At 38.7% G+C, this 21,705-nt stretch overlaps 4 protein-coding genes across 8 annotated transcripts in view; 1 reads left to right on the top strand and 3 right to left on the bottom strand.

Moving 5' to 3' along the window:
• Positions 1-21,705, top strand: part of LOC112044215 (solute carrier family 12 member 4) — a 424,075-nt gene that overhangs the window by 245,393 nt on the left and 156,977 nt on the right. The gene's annotated exons all lie outside the window — the stretch shown is intronic.
• On the bottom strand, positions 1,757-6,158 carry LOC112044228 (trypsin, alkaline B-like). Its single transcript, XM_024079994.2, has 4 exons — positions 6,083-6,158; positions 4,996-5,158; positions 3,582-3,840; positions 1,757-2,241 (listed from the first exon to the last, which is right to left on the bottom strand). Exons 1-4 carry the CDS (start codon positions 6,132-6,134, stop codon positions 1,942-1,944), a joined length of 774 nt encoding a protein of 257 aa, XP_023935762.2. The 5' UTR covers positions 6,135-6,158; the 3' UTR covers positions 1,757-1,941.
• LOC112044227 (trypsin CFT-1-like) lies at positions 8,612-15,162 on the bottom strand. The gene is made up of 4 exons (XM_024079993.2): positions 15,031-15,162; positions 11,167-11,335; positions 10,471-10,726; positions 8,612-9,046 (listed from the first exon to the last, which is right to left on the bottom strand). Exons 1-4 carry the CDS (start codon positions 15,080-15,082, stop codon positions 8,750-8,752), a joined length of 774 nt encoding a protein of 257 aa, XP_023935761.2. The 5' UTR covers positions 15,083-15,162; the 3' UTR covers positions 8,612-8,749.
• LOC112044230 (trypsin, alkaline A-like) lies at positions 17,272-21,167 on the bottom strand. The gene is made up of 4 exons (XM_024079995.2): positions 21,122-21,167; positions 19,924-20,086; positions 19,067-19,322; positions 17,272-17,725 (listed from the first exon to the last, which is right to left on the bottom strand). Exons 1-4 carry the CDS (start codon positions 21,165-21,167, stop codon positions 17,429-17,431), a joined length of 762 nt encoding a protein of 253 aa, XP_023935763.1. The 3' UTR covers positions 17,272-17,428.

Genomic DNA, 21,705 nt, shown 5'->3' with positions numbered 1-21,705 from the left:
AATGACCAATTGAACTATGTTTTGTTTTGTATTAATTATTACTATTTGATATAGTGGTCTTGAACTGCGTGTAAATAACAAATTATGACAACTTAATGCTATTTCATTCCAATAAACAGACAAAAATTATCTTATCACACCTACCCGGTATGTACCTATTAATGAATTACTTCATACACATAGTATGTTTCCCTGAAATCCAATTATCATAATCAGCTAATTGCATGTTATTTATCATTTTAATATCGTTATTTACTCCAACTGTATATTGCTTTCAATAATTTGACATAATCAGATAAATAGTAAATGTAATTGGTAAATTACAAGTACTTTCAAAATACAATTCAAGATTGTTGGGGTATTTGAAAATGTTCTATTCCATAATCTAGCTGGAAAGTTAGTTAAATAGAATGTGATACAAATGTAGCTAGAATTATGACTTTTATGTCACAAATTAATTTGATGATTGGAACGTGTGATGCACTTAATTGAATAATCATAACGCTTTACATTATTTTGGAAAAGAGTTGATACTTACTTAGCTAAAATGTAATACAAAGAAGCTAGAATGATGACTTTTATATCACAAATTCATTTGATGATTATTTTGGAACGTGTGATGCACATAATCGAGTAATCATAACGCTTTACATAATTTTGAAAAAAGGGCTGATACACTGATGGACCGATGTTAACCAAACATAGGTAATAATTACAGCAAGGAAACTGGCTCGATACTAGTAACTAGCAGAGTCTAGTTAGTGGTAAATGAATTTAAAAAGTTAGGTTAAAATGTCATTACGAACACGGTGGTATAAGGTCGTCTGCGAAAAATCAGTCCTAGATTCCGGACATCATCATAATCATATCCTGGACGAATTTTTCTTTGCAAATCAATATATTTATTGAAATATTTAATCTATACTAATATTATAAAGCTAAAGAGTTTGTTTGTTTGATTGAACGCGCTAATCACAGGAACTACTGGTTCGATTTGAAAAATTATTTCAGTGTTGGATAGCCCATTTATCGAGAAAGGCTATAGGCTATATATTATCTCCGTATTCTTACGGGAACGGGAACCACGCGGATGAAACCACGCGGCGTCAGCTAGTTTGTTATAAAATACTTGTCATCCAGTAAATAGATTGGTGAAGGCCGTTTCTAATCCGGATCTTAGACTATTATAGTTACGACAGTGGCAGCTTTGGAAGGTAGCAGGTTTCAATGGTCTAAATTTCAATAGTCCAAGTTTAGTATGTAGTTTTTTATACGATACGATACGATAGATATTTACGAGTACCTACTACTGGTATCATTGTCATAAGGAATCATATCTCCAAGTCGCCTTAGCTTTGTCGCAATCCTTTGGTAGATAGCCTAAGTTTCTTTGTTATCATAGTTATTTGTTATCTTAAAGTTTCATTTTTAGTTATTTTAATGGTTTCGAAGGCTTATCGCGAACCTAAGTAACTGTGAACTTGGGGATTGGGGTAAATTCCCATGGGGACCAAGGAAAATAGTTATAAACATTTTTGAAACTTAAATAAATATAATAAATTAAATAAATTAAATATTGTAATAAATAAAAATTGTACATAAAGCCTCATTCAACATGGACGTAATCTCAGGAGTTCACCAGTTTCATTGATTAAATAAGTTTAATATAAATGTCTGAACGTTACCGTTATATATAATTCGAAACTAGTCCGCTAACCCACTTTGAAGCGTAATAGGTCTAAGCTCCATATCCCCCTCCCCTATATGAAGGGAGGCCTAACCCTGTAATGGGCCAAAAAAATAGGCTAATAATGATGAATTCAAAACGATATATATAATAAAAACATTTACTCTTTACATATTTCAAAAACTTGATAAAACAATAAATAGGTACATTATATATTTATAACAGTGTCGTGTCGGAAATAAACATAACAATATTTAGGAATTGAGTGCAATCCAGTCATTGAAACTAGAAAGGCGAGTGTAAACGCCAGGGTAGCGGGGCAGACCACACCGGTGACCCCAAGAAACTATTCCTACTACGATGTCATTGTGAAGAAGGGGCCCGCCAGCGTCATCCTGGCACTGATCGCGGCCCCCCACGTCTAGCCACCCGGCACAAAGCATGTTATCGGTGACAGCACGCAGACCCAAGTCAGCGTAACGAAACCTGCAAGTGTATTGGTTAACAGTCCAGACTTGAACGTGACGCAGCGATTCAGATTTCTGGCCACCAAACTGGAAAGAAATAAAAACCTTAAATAGGTGCTATAATGAATATAATCAATATAAGAAAATGAATAAATTTATTTTCTTTCTTTCTTTCTATAACATGTATAAGAGTATTAAATTATTAATATATAATTAATTCGATAGGATTAGGTATCTCTAATCGTTCCTTTGCCAACCTTCATGATACCATGCTCCATTGTATCATATTATTGAATTGCCTTAAATGTCATTCAATAAGTTTTCATTTGATACATTAGACTACTATTATAAATAACATTGTGTGTATATAATATATATGTATTGATGAATATTATAAATAACATGACTCAACTATTTATATCTGGCAATCCCACAGTTGCAGTATGATAGCAGTCGATGTTTACGTTTTTATTTCTATTGTACAATTTCTTTTAATTAACCAATGAGAGAAGTAGGTTAAATAAATTTCTTAAAAAAAATTTCATTCTATACTATTTGGCCACCATTTTAATAATTTTCAATATGTCAATGTGAATATTTTCTATCATTTATTTCTTATCACAAATAAATAACAGATGAGGGCACATATTCCTTAAGCCGGATCTTGTACTATGAAAATAGGTCTGTTGAATATCGTAATAAATCGATAAATAATAATGAGTCAGTGGCCGATAGCTACTCGATTTACGAATTTTTTATCTGTTTTGTAATAATGTTAATAACCTCTGGCTTATTAGTATACTAATTGTTATCAATGTATCGAAACGCTTAGCTAATAGTTTTATTTTTATTACACCATAGTAATGTTTTACAGATCCATAAATTCATAACCAGCAGCTTGGAGGATTTATGTTATAAAAGTAGGGTCTGAGCTCGGCAGTGGACTTAGGGTTCCATGCCCAAAGGGTAAAATAGGAAGGACCCTAAGAATGTACCCGTCCATCCGACCGTCTTTCACCAGGTTGTATCTCACATAACAACAGAATAAAACCAATATGTATGGGTCCCCCCATACAACAAACGTGATTTTTGTAGTTTTTATGATAATGGTACGTATAGTTTAAAGTGTTCAGACTGTAAAATGCATGAATGCATGACTTATAAGCAAACAAAGAGTCTATTTCTATTACAGTCCGTACCAAAGACATAATAGAATTCAAATATGAATATATTAATTAATTAATATATGGCCGCCTGATTGTCAAATACTGTTTGTTTAGGCGTATAAAAGACGGACACCGAGCGAGGCCAGGTTTAGTCATAGTAAACAAGCGAGCAAAACATTACAGTACGGAACTCTTAGTGGGAAGTACAACTCGCGCTTGATCGGTGGTTTTTAGATAGGCCGATAATGTTAAAGCACTTACAGAGGTTGATCCCCATCCAATAGCCCAAACTGGCTGGTTATCAGCGATTCTGTAATTAGCACCGGCAACCGTCGCAACTTCAATCACACCGCCACCAAGGAGGATGGTGCTATGAGACTTTATTATTGCAACGTCGTTATCGTACGTCCGGAGGTTATACTTGGAGTGTAGGATGAAATTAGAAATGTCGTAAACTAGACCTTCACTGCTTGCAAATGTAGATCCTACTCGGAAACGCCATCTGTTTGGATTCTCACCACTGTAAAGCAAATATCAATATTAGGGGTGATTCCGCTATTTTATACTTGTCGATTTAATGTTCGCCTATAAAAAGTTTTATTAAAATTTGAACTTTATTTCTATGGGATGCCAAAAATAAAACATCACTAACAACGAAGTTGCCATGGAAATGAGCGATGTGACATCGCTGTAACTTTACAGAATGCAGGGGCAGGGCGGATTTTTGTTTTTTTTTTTAAGTATCTACGTCGATATTATGATAACAAACAAAATAAATAGAATTTAAGAGAGGATTTTATTCAAGTTTATTAATTTCTACTTGGTTACTATGAAGCAGTTGGGCTTATAACCTGTATAACAATTTGATTTTTATTGTCTTGTATGTACCATTGTACCTATTACCGAAAAAAAAAAGCCTGTATTGGAGGACAACAGTTTCATAGTAAACTGGCCATATCTACTTCTTAAAAGTCTGCTAATGGAAAAAATTACTGCCTTTTTTATCCTGGTCAGGTTATATGGCCTTAGCAGTTATCGATAAATAACTTTAAAGGTCCAATTTTGTATGGAGGCTGGGCCTTTCCGAGTGTCAACTAAGCAGAACAAATTTTTTTTATCTTAAAGATCATAAAATATAGAGCTTAAAACCCAAAATAAAAAAAAAATTTGGATCCCGCATTTTTTTTTTTAATTAATGAAATAAAATGTATTTTTTTCATTAGCTGACAACATTGACTAAGAATCTTTACCAGCAACATGTTTGTAACTCGTTCGTTTATGGTGTTTTTAAAGCAATTTAAAGATTTTTTTTGTTTAACGCTTCTCTGTTTACGATTTAATGTTTCTTTTTACCTTGTGTCTTATTGACATTTGACAATATTACATGACATTGATAGCTTACACCGAATATGACTTCAATTCCAGGTGTTCTTGTTGGTTGTTTTGTACACTTTTACAAAACAACCAACAAATTTGTCTATGTTTAACTTGTAGACAAGGGAGCGAAACAAAAAAAAAATCATAAATTCTGAAAATTATTTTCCTAACAGCAATTTGTATCTTCTATTCGCAAAAAATACTATTGACCTGCTTATAAATTATAAATAAAAAAGGCCCATTTTGGGACATGTCCTATTGGTAAAATAAGGTAAGTACTCGTACAAAACGAACTTACTAAATGCAATGAGCGGCAGTAAGCAATGCTGCTTTCGTGAGTATGGTTCCTGCACACGTTTGAACGTAAGTGCGAAAATCCATAGTTCGGAGCAGTGGTGTTGCGAACGGATACATTTCTATGGACGTTGCCGCGCCGCCCATAATTCTTTGAACTGGTGATGCTGCGGGTAAAATGCAAATAGTGTTAGAAATACCGACAAACCTACCGACAAAGACGTACCGCCAAGCGATTTTCCGTTCCGATACGATGTCATGTAGAAACCGAAAGGGGTGTGGATGTTCATCCTCCTCCTAACAAGTTAGCCCGCTTCCGTCTTAGATTGCATCATTACTTACCATCAGGTGAGATTGTAGTCAAGGGCTAACTTGTAAAGAATAAAAAAAAATAATATAAAAAAAATAACTTTAAATAGTTTAAAAAACTAAAAAACACGCTTTTAGCACGCACTAAAAATTAAAAATATTGGATTTAAGTCACGTGACTATTTTTTTCGTATTCCTGACAGCAAACCCTTTCATGATATCCATATCATGTGGGTGGATTTTAAACAGCCCGTCCGCCATCTTGGGGAGGCCTCCATATTGGATTTGTGATGACGTTTCTTAGCTAGTCATGCATTGACTCTATCTACTACAGTATTGACTATCAGAACTCAGAGCGTGTGCAAAATTTCATCCTACACGAAGATCGGGAAGTGGGTCAAATTAAGATACCATGATTTTCTAATAAAAAGCGTGCAAAACATACGAGTACATTTTATACATCCAAATATAGAAAAAGAAGAGTTTAACTTTGGAATTTTGTATTAACTAATATAACAAAGAGGTAAAGCTTGTGGTCTTGTAGGGGGTAATTTTTAGATCTACTTCTATTTTTTACCCATTATTATTATATACAATAGATGTGTTACGTGCCCACAAAATCACCTCAAAAAGTGATACGCATTTGCTACTCTACTGAGCGCAAGCATGCACATTTTTTTTTTATTAATTATGTGTTTACAAACATAAAAGTAAATAAGTAGTAAACACTTACCATCAAATAAACCTAGTATCTACGTAAACAAACTCTAAAAGTCACTTACCATTTAAATTGCCAACCAGCATTAACAGTGCTAGTACATAAATCTTCAGCATTTTGATTGCCGTGTACACAGCTAGGTTCTACGTATTGATTATCTCTTCATCCACTCGTTGGTGGAAAGCAAATAACAAGTAATAGTTTCCTAGATGCAATCGCATTTATATTAATCATAAATACCACTTATTAGACACTTAACCATAGATAACAAAAATAAACCGTTTCGTACCTATATTAAGAGTCCTTACACGGGTTTAATAATTATCAGCCGATTTTAATGGCTCACTACAGAGCCACGGCTTCCTTCTTATAGAGATGTGGAGCTTAGACCCACCATGTTCCGATGTGGGTGATGATGAGGTTATAAGACAGAGGTCCGAACGGTTCGATACCCGGCTGGGCCGATTAAGGTTTTTTTAATTGGTCCAGGTCTAGCTGGTGGATGGCTTCGGCCGTGGCTAGTTACCAACGTGCTGTCAAGCGATTTAGCGTTCCGGTACGATGACTTGTAGAGACCGAAAGGGGTGTGGATAAACAGACATCACAGTGATCTATGGATTCCGTTTATTATTTGAGTTACTGAACCCTAAAAAAGCAATAACATAACTTTTCTCATTATTTGATATTCAAAGATGCCGTTCTTAGAAACACACTTACCCTGTTTCAATTCCATAAACAGTCCATACTTAAGTGTATACTTGACTAGGGAAAACTTTGTTCAAAGAGAAACAAAGTAAGTACTTGTTAATAATCATATACGATACTTCATGTAACTAACTATTACGCGCTGTTTCATTCGCATTATCATTCATTAATTTTTTTTAATACTGCATAAGCAATACTTTTTTAAGAGCCGTGATAGCCCAGTGGATATGACCTCTGCCTCTGATTCCGGAGGGTGTGGGTTCGAATCCAGTCCGGGGCATGCACCTCCAACTTTTCAGTTGTGTGCATTTTAAGAAATTAAATATCACGTGTCTCAATCAGTGAAGGAAAACATCGTCAGGAAACCTGCATACCGGAGAATTATCTTAGATCTCTGCGTGGGTGAAGTCTGCCAATCCGCATTGGGCCAGCGTGGTGGACTATTGGCCTTACCCCTCTCATTCTGAGAGGAGACTCGAGCTCAGCAGTGAGCCGAATATGGGTTAATGATGACGAATACTTTTTTCTGGATGGAAAAGTACCATAAATAATACATCTGTATAGAACATCTACACATAGATCACTTAACACACACCACCATCATCATTATCAACCGATTTTGATGGCCCGCGACAGGACCAGGCCCAATGGAACTTCATCCTCTCTCATCTTCTTATTTTAAGCGGCTAAAGTTTATGTTTGTCGCCGATAGCTTATTAGTTGCTAGCGCAGCTGTACTAGCCACTGAGGCGAAGTTATCAAGTTGAATAAGTCAAATTCGCTTTGAATAAGTCAAATTCGCTTTGAATAAGTCAAATTCGCTTTGACTTATTCAACTTGATGCTTGTCAGGTCCGCTAGTAATTAAAAGGACGATAGAGTCAATTCTAGAGCTAGACATTAAAACAGTGACACCCCTGTGATAAATGTGTAGTTTACACTTGACACAAATTAAATAAAGCCAGCCAAGTGCGAGTCGGACACGAAGGGTTCCGTAAAAACGGCAATAATGACGTTTGTTGTATGGGATGTAAACATTTATTTTTAAAGTGAATTGCATAACTAAATCGTTTCGTAGCGATAAGGCCGCCTATTGTATCCTACTTCTGTACTATACTTTTCCTGTAACTTGTTTTTTTCAAATAAATAACTCAATATTTTGTGAATATTTCAAGCAGCGTTGCCGTTATCAACATATAGCAAAAGACATGTTTGGTCTTTGCCCTTATATATTTATTTACTGTTTTTAGTAATTGTTGTTATAGCGGCAACAGAAATACAAATATAAATATTTTAACATTTAAAAATTTTAACTGCCTAACTACTCGTAGTCCGACAGTTTAAATATCACGGTTTATGAGAGACATCTGCTCATCACATCTCATCAGTGCTTACTGGTGGATATCACACAGTAGGTAAATGACAATTTGTCAATTGATGGTGACAGATGGACGGATGGTTAGCGGAGTCTGAGTAATAGGTTCCCGTTTTATCATTTGGATACGGAACCCTATACATCAATATTTCTGAATTGATTTGAGTTTGAACCCGCTTTGAGGCAGTATAGTTAGTCTTAGGTCCATATCACATCTCCTAAAGAAGGCTTCTTCCTCTGGTTGGTAATTAAATTCGGCTGATAATAATGAACTTCAAAGCAAGGCAAGTGTATTGAGACGTGCGGAGCGCGTCAGCCAAATTCCTGAGAATGATTGAAAATTTGATATACACCCACCAATCTCCTTGTACACACGATTATAGCTTTCCATTAAGCATGCTTGCTATTAAATGTTAGCCTATCAAGGAATAAAATCAGAAAGGTTTTTATAAACATCATGAACTTCCAAATAATAGGTAGGAAAATCATAGAGATAATTCGAAACAACTTATTATAGGTATAACATTATTTATTATTCTTCAAAGTTGAGTCAACATTCAGAAGGTACATTCGTAGTCGTCGCGAGAGTCGATGCCAAAGTCATTATAATAGATTTGTACAGATCTAAAGATTTAAGAAAAAGGCAAGGCATTTAAGCATTGCTTGAAATCCAGCTAGTAAAATTCGAAACGCGAGTGTTGATTCCAGGATATCGAGCGAGCCCACACTGGTGACCCCACGAAGCTATTCCAACGATGACGTTATTGTGAAGAAGGGGACCCCCAGCATCATCCTGGCACTGGTCGCGACCACCCACGTCGATCCATCCGGAGCAAATCATGTTGTTGGTGACTGTACGCCCTAACTCAGCGTAACGACTCCTGCAAACGTTTTGGTTTATGGACCATATTTGGACGCGTCGCAGCTGTTCCGACTTTGGGCCACCGTACTGTAATAAAATAATTCAAATTAGTACTGTTTCTATACAGAATAAGAATAGGCAGTTGGTGCGCACGGAACACGAGGTGACGGTGTCGAAGCCGCTCCAAATAAAAATTCAAAATTTTTTTGTTGTTGTCAAAATAATAAAATGTAAAAAAATAAATAAATAAAAGGATAATGTTGGCCATTAACGTCAAGCATATCAAATTAAAACGTTGAAAAGAATGATAATTTATTAATAATATAGTTAATACTTCAAATTTAGATATTATGAAAGAGTTGGTTATGCTCTATTTAGCTGGTATCAATGCTGATAGCAACTCAGCCGTTTTTTATAACGTTATAAATATAACCAATGGTGTTGCTTGTCCCTTTTATTATATTCATTGATATAAGTACAAGATAAAACAGTATTAAAATGTTTTGATAATATTTTATTATACATTGATTTCCGGCAGGATATAATGATTCATGCAAAAATAAAAATGAAAAAAAAACGTTGCTGTAAGCATGACAGCCCAAGGGGTGAAGGGGGTATACGCCAAACCACCATCGATATCAGCAATCTAAATATACATGACATGGATGTAAATACCCATTTTGCATAATGAGCTGCCCTGATATTATTTAACCACTAGTGCACTGATAACAGAATTTGTTTTATCTCAAATCCTGCAGAAACCTTAGATTTTTTCGAATATTGAATACACAAAAATGTCGCTCACACAGGACATAATTTGTATGACGAAACTTGAAACACAAAAGATACGACATACTCTATTATGCTAGTTGAAACTTTCTCTGGTTGATCTTAAAGTGATCACTATCACTAGATAATTTATTTGACAATACGAGCCAAAACGCTTTCGGCCATCTATCGTCTATATTTTAACTGTTTCATGACATCACGTTAACTAATCATGTACCAAACGGAACGTTTCAAAAAAAGTTTGTCAGCTCATGCTCCTACCTTATATAAGTACCGTAACCAACTATGGAGCTTGAACCGTGGTGGCTTTGGGAAATAGCAGGTTTCAAGGATCCAGATCCTCAACCGCCAAAGTATAAAATATATTTTTTTTATATTTTTATCCCAATTCGTCAGACTTGGCTTCATGGCAACCCTTCGCTAGAGACTGTAACTTTCAAATTAAATAGTGTTTTTCAAAGGGTTGTCGCGAAGCTAAGTGACTGGTGACTGGGGATATAATTTCTCATATTATTATGTCGAGGAGAACATAAAAAAATTACACTTTTTACTTAGACGGTTGAAGGTCCTCAAAACCTGCTACCTCCCAAAGCCTGCACGGTCCAAACTCCGTAGTCGATTAGTACGTACTTATAGGAAGAGATTGAGCTGACAAACTTTCAGCTTTATAAAATGAAGAAGATCTAGGGTTCGCGGGCGCTTAGACTATATTATTTACTTACATAAGTAGCTCCCCACCCAACCGCCCAAACTGCTTGATTATCTGCCAACTTATAATTAGCACCAGCGATCGATCCAGTGCTGACTGATCCACCGAGGACTATGTTGCCGGAAGACTTTATAATGGCCACGTCACTGTCATAGTTCCGAGCGTTGTATCTGGGGTGGATAATTATTTGGTTGATGTTGTAGACAGTACCCCTGCTGTTGGCGTAAGAGGAGCCTACGCGTATACGCCACCTGCCAGGCTGTTCACCGCTGTAACATAAAACTTGTTTTATAGCAGAAGTGTTTAACATTATCACCCTAAGTCAATCGTAATCTAAAATCGTAGCGTGAATGGGTCTCTCATATATGGATAAAGATCTGGCCCTGTAGAATTAAAATAGACTGATGATGGTGGTGATGATGATGATGATGATGATGATGATGATATTGAATTGACGGGACAAGTATATGGTCCACTTGAGGTTGAGTGAAAATCTCCACCTATAGCAACAGCTTACAGGTATGCCAAAACGCACTACAGTGAGCCCCCCTACGACAATCGTAGGCAATGGAATTGAAAAAAAAAATCCCAATTCTTCGCATTGACTTGATATTTTTTATACATAACTCCTTATGCGATGTTTCTATGGGTTTATTAAAATGTCCAGTTCTTTAATATAAAAATGAGAAATAATAATAATTGAACTTACGCAAAGCAATGGGCAGCAGAAAGTATAGCTTTCTGTGTTAGTATTGAACCTGCACATGTTTGAATATAATTGACATAATCCGATGAACGCAGTAGTGACGTCACAAACGGGTATGAGTTTATAGTAGTTATTGTGCCACCCACTATCCTCTGAACAGGTACATTAATAGCTGAAAAAATATATTAATAGTATTAAAACATAACAATATAGTTTCATACCGTCTCTTAGTCTAGTTAGCTTCGGATAACGAAGTCCGAGGTTCGAGTACTGGGACAGATTATAAACATTTGAGCTTTTCTTTCTTTTATGGGGTTTTCAGCATAGATTCTCAGCCCGGAGTAAGGAAATTGATGGTGTAATACGTCGGTCATGGTAACATCTCGTTTAAGACTTTAACATTATCACCGTAAGCCCGCCAACCCGGATTGTAATAGCATGATGGGTTAAGCTCTATATCACCTCTCAACTCTCTTATAAGGAGGGAGGTATGACCATGTAGACAGTGGCGTACACTTCATACAAGCATTAAATCACTACATACACTAACAAATGTTTCGTTAATGCTCATCCAATGCAAATTTTCCCGGTTTGGTTAAAATGTCTTACTAGTGCATATTCCGATCAACAACCTTATGCACGCCACTGATGTAGGTAGTGGGCCGTTAAAACACTGATATCATCATCATCATCATCATATCAGCCGATGGACGTCCACTGCAGGACATAGGCCTTTTGTAGGGACTTCCAAACATCACGATACTGAGCCGCCTGCATCCAGCGAATCCCTGCGACTCGCTTGATGTCGTCAGTCCACCTGGTGGGGGGTCGGCCAACACTGCGCTTACTAGTGCGGGGTCGCCATTCCAGCACTTTGGGACCCCAACGTCCATCGGCTCTTCGAACTATGTGCCCCGCCCATTGCCACTTCAGCTTCGCAACTCGTTGAGCTATGTCGGTGACTTTGGTTCTTCTGCGGATCTCCTCATTTCTGATTCGATCACGCAGAGATACTCCTAACATAGCTCGTTCCATCGCCCTCTGTGTGACTCTAAGCCTTCTTATGAGGCCCATAGTTAGCGACCAAGTCTCGGAACCATAGGTCATCACTGGCAACACGCACTGTTCGAAGACTTTTGTCTTCAGGCACTGAGGAATTTCGGACGAAAAGATGTCGCGAAGCTTCCCGAATGCAGCCCAGCCGAGTTGGATTCGACGGTTCACCTCTTTCTCGAAATTGGACCTACCTAACTGGATCATATGTCCTAGGTATATGTATTCGTCTACAATTTCGAGTGCAGCGTTCTCAACTATAACTGGGTGGAGCGATACATGAGCATTACACATTATTTTTGTTTTGCCCATGTTCATTTTCAGGCCCACCTGTTGAGAAACGCTGCTGAGGTCATTGAGCATGGTACTAAGGTCATCCAGAGTCTGTGCCATGATGACTACATCATCCGCGAACCGCAGTTGAGTGATGTACTCGCCATTGATGTTGATGCCAAGTCCGCTCCAGTCCAGAAGCTTAAAGACGTCTTCCAGTGCGGCGGTAAATAGCTTCGGAGAGATCACATCTCCCTGACGCACTCCTCGCTGCAACTGGATTGGCCTCGTAGTCTGATCCTGAATACGGACTGACATAGTGGCGTTTTCGTACAAGCACTTCAACGCTTGGATATACCTGTAATCAATTCGGCATCTCTGCAATGACCTTAGCACAGCCCAGGTTTCCACCGAATCGAAGGCTTTCTCATAGTCCACAAACGCTAAGCAAAGTGGCTGGTTATACTCGTGAGTCTTCTGTATAACCTGCCGCAGCGTATGGATGTGGTCTATGGTACTAAAGCCTTTTCGGAAACCGGCTTGTTCGGGAGGCTGGAAGTCGTCAAACCTATTAGCGAGACGATTCGTAATGACTCTCGAGAACAATTTGTAAACATGGCTTAGCAGCGAGATGGGTCTGTAATTCTTCAGCAAGGTGTTGTCACCTTTTTTGAAGAACAGAACCACCACGCTCCTATGCCACGCCTCAGGCGTCGTGCCCTCGTGAATGACGGAATTGAACAATCGCTGAAGGACTTTAAGTATCGGTTTTCCACCCGCTTTCAGGAGTTCTGCTGTGATTCCGTCCTCACCTGGCGCCTTATTGTTCTTCAGGTGTTTGAGAGCCACACTAATCTCGTATAGGCTGACGTCCGGGATATCTTCGGTATAGTGTCGGGTCAACTTGGCTCTGGGGTCTTTAGCCAAATTGGCAACAGGCTGCTGAGTAGTCGTGTATAGCTGTCCATAGAACTTCTCGACCTCACTTAATAACTCGGGCTTGGAAGAAATTAGATTACCGTGTTCGGTCTTCAAACGCGTCAGCTGCCTCTGTCCAATAGACAGATCTCTGGCGAAAACTTTCGAGCCTCGATTATTTTCAATCGCATTTTTAATACGCTCGGTATTGAAATTTCGCAAGTCGCTGGTTTGCGACTTAGAGATCTGTCTACTGATTTGTCGGTATTTTGACGCATCTGCTGAAGACTGTAATCTCATTTCTTGCCTCTCTTCCATGAGTTTAAGTGTTTGGTCCGAGAACTTTTTGGTTCTTTTCGCACGGTGGGTCTTATAGAACTTAGACCCAACGGAATGGACAGTTTCCACGAACCTGTTGTTCAGATCGTCCACAGTTTCGCAATTTGCTAGGCAATCAAAGCGGTTCTGCAGTTCTAGTTGAAAGGACTCGGGGTTTTGAATATGGGCACGAGTAGGTCGGAGCGTAGACTTCACCAGTCGATACCGTTCCAGCTGAATGTTGATATTCAACGTGCCTCTAACCATTCGGTGATCGCTACCGGTTTTCACCCTATGGATCACAGAAACATCGTTGAATATTTGCCGTCTGGTAGACAAGATGAAGTCGATCTCGTTTTTCGTGGAACCATCGGGGCTCATCCAGGTCCATTTCCTGTGTGGTGGCTTCTTGAAGAAGGAGTTCATCATAAAGAGGCCCTCCTTCTCCATGAAGTCAGCCAACATTTGGCCCCTATCGTTCCGTTGCCCATATCCAAATCGTCCCACTTTCAACTCTGAACCGCTACGTTCGCCCAGCTTTGCGTTAAAATCCCCCATCACAACATTGTAATAAGAGTTTGAGGCATGTATGGCTTTAGAAATATCCTCATACAATACCTCTACCTCCTCGTCGGGATGTGTCGAGGTCGGTGCGTAAACCTGTATAACCTTCAACGAATACCGTTTGGTAATTCGGAGGACCAGGAACGCTACCCTGCTCGACACACTCTCGACTTTTACAACATTGTTCACGAGGGACTTGTGAACGATAAATCCGACACCACCCTGGGACTGTTGGTCGCCCTCCCGGTAGTAGAGCATGTTGCCGGATTCAAGGATTATCGAGCCCTCCCCCTCTCTTCGGACTTCAGACAATCCTATGATATCCCAGTGCAACTTGCTCATAACTTCTTCCAGCTCGATGACCTTTTCGTCGGACCTCAAAGTGCGTGCGTTGTATGTTGCCAGGTCTAGTCGTCGGGGTTGGCAGCGGAATCTCTGCCGGAGATTCTTAACACCCCTTGCCCCGCCGTTACCATAACCGCTGCCAGAGCCAGGAATAGCGGGGCTGCCGGGGACTAGGGGCTGTGTTTTGTTTTTGCCGTCCATACAAAGTTTTGCCCAGTACTGACCACGCTGGGCATGCGGGTTGGTCAGCGCAGTGCTAGATTACTCGCGCCGGTGTCGCTGCTGCCCGACATCGGCCTGAGGCATTTCGTAATCTAGCCTGTGGGAATGGATATACCGCCATTCGTCGGTCAATAAAACACTGATAACACTGATAACAATAATATAATCACTTACCACATAAGCTACCAGTTAGCGTCAATAATGCTAATAAGCTAAACTTCTGCATTTTGTAAGCAGTAAATAAAAGCAGTAAAGTCTATGGGACTGAATGTTATCTTTTATCCACTTCAGATGGAAACCGACGAACCAGTAAAATAGTTCACTAAATGCATGCCAATTTATATTGCTACTATATCGCTTCTTTAAGTGCTTTCTAGATAACAGAAATTAACCGTGTAATGCCAGCCAGTGACCATCAATATGTCTGACAAGCGTGCAGCGCAAACGGCAGCACCCACTGGCGAAATTGGAATGATCCACACCCACTCCGCCACAGTCGAAACGATGCCGTGGTACCGATCGAATGTCAGCGCTAGCCCCTTGTCAGCTGCACGCTTGTCAGCCATATATGATGGTCAATGGCTGACTTAAGTATGAGTATGCTATATATACCTACTAGGCATATCTGGGAGATTTTGTTGTGAAATCTAATTTCGTATTTCTCGCAACGTAATTTGGAGTTTCGAGGTACTACTAATACACGGTTAAAAGAGGCTGGTCTAACCAGGTTAAACACTGAGAAGTTATGGGTTCCCTCCCGATTAACTGTTGTACTCACTTCTATCACAGCATTTACGATTTACTGGAGTGGGAGGGGAATATTAGTCATTTAAAAATATATAAAAGTTCATAATTGCGTTTCATCTCAGGGCACATGTATATTTATAAAAAAGTAAACAAAATTATTAGCCTACCATTTTATTTACCTACATCTCTTATCTTTATATAAATAACATATAGTTTAAATAATATACATAATTCCGTCCCCACTCCAAAAGGTTTCTGATTTCAAATAATATCAAAAAATAAACTAACAAAAAAATATCATCAAAATCGGAGCTCGAAGAGGTCGAGGAAATATGCTCTATTGATTCGACTAATTGATTTGATGTTAATTATTTTAGATAGCTAACATACGTCAAAGTTAGTGAATTGACCGGATTCGATGCTTCCGCTAAAACTGCTCTGAGATTATCTATATCTAGTCAATCACTGAACATTGAAATATGTAAATTTCATAAATAAAAATTGATGGCCAATTTTCAGCTCTGTATAATTTCTTCAGTTATCTTTTTATGTGATCTGCCGTCCTATGACCTGGAGCCCTATTCTGTAACGACGTTCTGTATAACTCGCAAATGCGAGCTTCGAATTCACGTCTATCTTTCTCTTTCTATTGCATCGTGTTAGACAGAGAGAGATAGAGGTGAATTGGAAGCTCGCACTTGCGAGTTACACAAGACATCATTACAGAATAGCCCTGCAGAAGATGCCGTTATAAGTATATAGAATGTTGTTTTTTAAATTACCCTTTCAAGTACAGCAAGCAATGTTTTTTAACATTGCACTCGATTGACAAACAATGATATTCTTAGATCACTGATCAAAATACTTGTGTTGATTCTTATAACTGCTCAAACTGGAGAGTACTTGAAGAAAATTTTGAAATTACTGCTAAGTAATATGACGTAGGTACTTGCACTTCAAGGAAAATGAGCCTGTATTTACATTTATACATAGTAGCCGCGAGGTTTACCTAATCGCTTTTCAATTATAATAATAAGACATTATACATACTGGGTTACTTGAATAGGCTGATCATCATGACATTTATTACTCACATCGAATAATATTGTGTTTACAATAAAACAAAGATGATATAAGCATAAAGCTTTTCCTCCTTTCAATAAATCTTTATTAGTACTCAGGAGTTAGGAAGTCTGTATAGTGTTTGTACTCTCTGTATAGTGTATATACACCACCCTCGAAGAGCACCCTGAGTAGTCGGTTTCGGTGATTATCATTGATAGTGGTTAAGGAATTATTCATTATTATCCGTCAATCCGCATTTGCGCAGCGTAGGGGCAAACTCGATGCTCTAAATCGGTCGTTAAATAAGGTTGATAATAAAAATAATAATTATTATAATATACAAAAATCCGATTAATTTTATCATATTTCTTCAATCCGACGAGGATATTGTTATGGAGGACAAACCTCCTGTTGTCGCCCGTGCAGGCGTCCCGACCCCCTATGTCGTGCTAGCCACAGCACAGCATATTATCACTGACGTTCCGCCCGCCTTAATAGAGCTTGCGAAAAAGGAAGTATGTAGTATTAGACTCCCGTGCGCCAGAGAGCAAGTTAAGCCTGATAGTTATTATGGTATTTATCATCATTACCCGCCAACTCGCATTGATGCAGCGTTGGACCTTCACATCTCCTCTCTTATACACAGGAATGCCAGAAAATGTAGTGGGTCTTTAAGTAAGGCTGATAATAAAAATAATAATTGTATACAAAAACCGATTTATTTTTTCCTATTTCTTGATTTTTATTTCCGGGTTGGCGGTCAAACGTTTTGCACCACCCAATTAGTAAACCGTGACATGCGGGCGGTGACTCTAGGGAAGCGCGGACTACCGCACTCGTACCCCCAGGAGATGATGCCGACGACGATGTTGTTGTGGAGGAGAGGCCCCCCGTTGTCTCCCGTGCAGGCGTCCCGACCCCCTATGTCGAGATAGCCGGAGCACAACATATTATCGGTGACGTTCCGCCCGCTGTTAGCGTATCGTTGTCTGCAAGTAGCTTGGTTGATAGTCCATTTCTGGACGTGACGGAGTTGGTCCGAAAACTGCCCGCCCCACTGTAACATAAGTCCAGTTAGTATATAAATTTGGAAATGCAAATTAACCAAGAACGCTGAATGTTGTAAATGTGAGCCTCGAAAAGCTTAACTTCAAATTCTCGGTCAAGATTTCCCATGTGAATTTTTCGTCAACTCTCATTACAAAACTGATTTGTAGATTTGAAGATGATTGATTTGAGGATACAAATCTGTAAGTATACTTAAACTAAAGAGATATAATATATCGATCAATCATTTTCAAACAAAACATTGAAAATTAAATTAAATGTTTGAAAAACAGCCAAGCACAATATATCTATCAAGACAAAGTCCTCTACCTCATCTGCGTGTCTGACTGTCAGTGTGTCTGTTCGCAATTAACTCAAAAATTACTGAAAGGATTTTCATCATTCAATAGTAGGAACAGTGTAGTTGTCGATGTTTAGTGTCGGAAAAAGTCAACGCCAGCGTCAAAATATTATAAAAGAACGCAGCAAATGAATGGGGCTCTTCTTTTATTGATTTTTTTAGCTTTACTATATCTGTTCTATCTTCTTGAAAAAATAGCCAAATTTTTCAACGAATTTCTCACGGACGATGTCGCAGACAACTGCTAGATTATCATCATCAATAGCCGATAGACATCCACAGCTGGACATCGGCTTTTTGCATGGACTTCCAAGCACAACGGTCTCGAACCGCCAGCATCCAGCTGCTCCCTGCTACCAGCTTAATATCCTCGGTCCACCCAGTGAGGGGTCGACCAACACTGTGCAGGGTCGCCTTTCCAGCACCTTTTGACCCTAACGTCCATCGGCTCTTCGAACTATGTGGCCTTTCCATTGCCACTTCAGCTTCGCGACTCGGTGAGCTAGGTCAGTGACTTTGATTCGCCTGCAGATCTCATTAGATCACACAGAGAAACTCCAAGTATAGCTCGCTCCATCACCCGCTGAGTGACTTTGAGTGACTATAGTTAGCTGCTAGTCTTTTTTTTTTTATTCTTTACAAGTTAACCCTTGACTACAATCTCACCTGATGGTAAGTGATGATGCAATCTAAGATGGAAGCGGGCTAACTTGTTAGGAGGAGGATGAAAATCCACACCCCTTTTCGGTTTCTACACGACATCGTACCGGAACGTTAAATCGCTTGGCGGTACGTCTTTGTCGGTAGGGTGGTAACTAGCCACGGCCGAAGCCTCCCACCAGCCAGACCTGGACCAATTAAGAAAATCTCAATCGGCCCAGCTGGGGATCGAACCCAGGACCTCCGTAATGTAAAATCCACCGAGCATACCACTGCGCCACGGAGGCCGTCAAAGTCTACTAGATATCAAATGATAATTGTAAAACTTACATTAATGCTGCCCCATCCTGCTGAAAAAACGACACTATTGTCCAAAAGGTTATAGTTGGGGCCAGCTATGTTCGCCAATTGGACGTTGCCACCCGTGGCTATGTTGGCTGAGGCGTAGATAAGAGCTATGTCGCTATCGTAGGTGAATATATTAAAGTGGGGGTGTAAAGTGATTCTGTTGAAGTTGATCGTGCGGCCGCCAGTGCTGCTCCGAGCTGAACCTATTCGGGCACGCCACTGGTTAGGGTTAAGACCACTGAAACAATAAATTTCATTTATTTACTGTTCCCGTTCCCGTAGTTCCCGTTCCCGTAAGAATACAGGAACAATATATATCCTTCCTCGATAAATGGGCTATGTAACACTGAAAGAATTTTTCAAATCGCACCAGTACTTCCTGAGATTAGCGCGTTCAAACAAACAAACAAACTCTTCAGCTTTATAGTATTAGTTCCTCGTTTATATAACAACCTACTACACATTAACTCTCTGTAGTAAATAAAAAATACTAAATATAATAAAAAATCCTGAAAATAAGGAAAATCGAGACAAACTATGCCTTTTAAAATGTATGGGAGCTATTGATCAAGCAGTTAGGTAGTACTAGTAGTAGCATTAGTAGCAGATACAAATAAAACTAGGCCTGTAGCTATGTGCCACGACGATTCTCTTTCTACAAACGCTAACGCTTCGAAAACTAACAAAATGTTTAGGGATGACAGATCCAATCGACAACTTGATTACGTGACCTATCTATCATGAATCATGCCCATGTACATTTTTAATTTTCGAAGCGTTAGCGTTTGTAGAAAGAGAATCATCGCCACATGGCTACGGCAATTAAAAAATCAACTTACTGCAGACAATGAGCTGCTGTGAGTACATTTCTATTATTGATTATAGTTCCACCACATTGCAGATAAAATGTACCGGACCCTGTCCTCGAGAACATAAGACCAGCAAGGAACGGGTACTGACTGATATCGACAGTAGATCCTCCTACTATCCTAGGCGGTGCAGCTGAAACAAAATTAAGTTATGAATATTCCTCTCTTGAAATAGGCAATTAAAAATACGTTTTATTTTTGGGAGATTAAGGGTTTGAATTTTTTGAAACCGACAAAGCCACCATGATCAAAATGCCATAGTTGCCTAACTTAGCTGTGGTAGTAGCATGTACTTTCAGCATTTATAAAATCACGAAGTTGGTATATACGAGTATTCATCATCAATTTACAATATTCAATTGTGAACTGAAGAGTATGACGAACCAGTCCCCTAGCGAAATGGCTCGTCGATTCTCTTTCTACGATCGATAACGCTACGAAAACTAGAAAAAATTATGGGAATGACAGATCTTGATCACGTGACCTGTCGTTGTTAAATGTTCTTTACAAACACTCACAGATAAACGGATTCTGTTCAATATATTTAGTAGAATAGATATACTGGGAGCTGGTCTAATAATAGCTGGGGAGCTGGTCAACATTCTTGGGTTAGTACCTATTTACCTACACTACCCTAACACAGAACCTGAGACCTCACAGGTAGGTAGCGGGGCTTTTACATTTTGGCAAAAAAAAGTTAACTAAAATAAACAACGTTCATTTAAAAAAAATAATAAAATAAAATCTGTTTATTTCAGGTCATTGACCCATATAGTGTTAGTAATTATTATTAGCTTATTATCTATGTTAGTGTGAAATACAAAATACTGATACTAATATTAAAGCTAAAATTAATTTAAATATCTGCCTATATAAATGAGTGTGTACCCAGTGCCTCAATATGGGGCAGTTGAAATTGTCAACAACCACCCTCAGGAAGGTGGAGGGTAAGGGGGAGCACCCTCATCAGCGATTTAAAGTCATGAAAATTTAAGTTTCCCCAAAGAATACGAGTATTGCAAGCAAATACCCCTTTACTTTCCAACCAAATCTCCAGTTTCGTGGTACAGGAGAAGTTTTAATTTGTCTCAATACCTACCCAACAATATTGACCACCTCTCAGACTACGAGTATAAAAACTGGAGATAAAAGCTTATTAACAAAATACCTGATGCGGCGGCGACGCCCAAAAGCAAAATTAAGAGAACACGCATTTTGAACCACTGCAGGATTGCTTGTGTTTTAGTGATAAAATAACGAAATATTTATACTAAGTTCACTTATCAACATTAAAAGATTAATTTGATAAATTAGATAATTTAACATATGATAATTTTCCGATTCTACATGTATAGTGTATTTCACAAGTAGAACCGAAAAAATACTCTTTAACTCGTAAATAATCGGCGTTTGATTTTAAAAATCTCAAATACATTTAATTATTTTTCAGTAAACCGTTCAAATAATTCAGTAGGTACGAGTTTCTCGTAACATTTTTGCCACGTCACTTCGTAATACGTGCAAAGACGTACCGCCAAGCAATTTAGCGTTCCGGTACGATGTCATGTTGAAACCGAAAGGGGTGCGGATTTTCATCCTACTCCTAACAAGTTAGCCCGCTTCCGTCTTACATTGCCATCAGGTGTGAGATTGTCGTCAAGGGCTACTAACTTGTAGAGAATAAAAAAAAATTAAAACTATCCTAATAACTTTTTTTTTAGGAAGGAAAAACATCATGAGGAAACCCGCATA

This window comes from Bicyclus anynana, chromosome 1 (assembly GCF_947172395.1).
Source record: "Bicyclus anynana chromosome 1, ilBicAnyn1.1, whole genome shotgun sequence".
In the NCBI taxonomy this organism is placed as follows: Eukaryota; Metazoa; Arthropoda; class Insecta; order Lepidoptera; family Nymphalidae; genus Bicyclus; species Bicyclus anynana.
The sequence above is the reverse complement of the archived record's forward strand: the minus strand, read 5'-3'. Positions and strand labels throughout refer to the sequence as shown.

Coding starts and splice junctions, on each gene's coding strand:
- LOC112044228 (XM_024079994.2), bottom strand. CDS start 6,134: ATGCTGAAGATTTATGTACTAGCACTGTTAATGCTGGTTGGCAATTTA. Junction 5,159..6,082: donor GCTGGTTGGCAATTTAAATG/GTAAGTGACTTT, acceptor TTTTACCCGCAG/CATCACCAGTTCAAAGAATT. Junction 3,841..4,995: donor ACTGCCGCTCATTGCATTTA/GTAAGTTCGTTT, acceptor TTTGCTTTACAG/TGGTGAGAATCCAAACAGAT.
- LOC112044227 (XM_024079993.2), bottom strand. CDS start 15,082: ATGCAGAAGTTTAGCTTATTAGCATTATTGACGCTAACTGGTAGCTTA. Junction 10,727..11,166: donor TCTGCTGCCCATTGCTTTGC/GTAAGTTCAATT, acceptor TTTATGTTACAG/CGGTGAACAGCCTGGCAGGT. Junction 9,047..10,470: donor TTGGGTGGGGAGCTACTTAT/GTAAGTAAATAA, acceptor ATTTTATTACAG/TACGGTGGCCCAAAGTCGGA.
- LOC112044230 (XM_024079995.2), bottom strand. CDS start 21,167: ATGCGTGTTCTCTTAATTTTGCTTTTGGGCGTCGCCGCCGCATCAG. Junction 20,087..21,121: donor GGGCGTCGCCGCCGCATCAG/GTATTTTGTTAA, acceptor ATTTTGTTTCAG/CTGCACCGCCTAGGATAGTA. Junction 17,726..19,066: donor CAGGATGGGGCAGCATTAAT/GTAAGTTTTACA, acceptor CTTATGTTACAG/TGGGGCGGGCAGTTTTCGGA.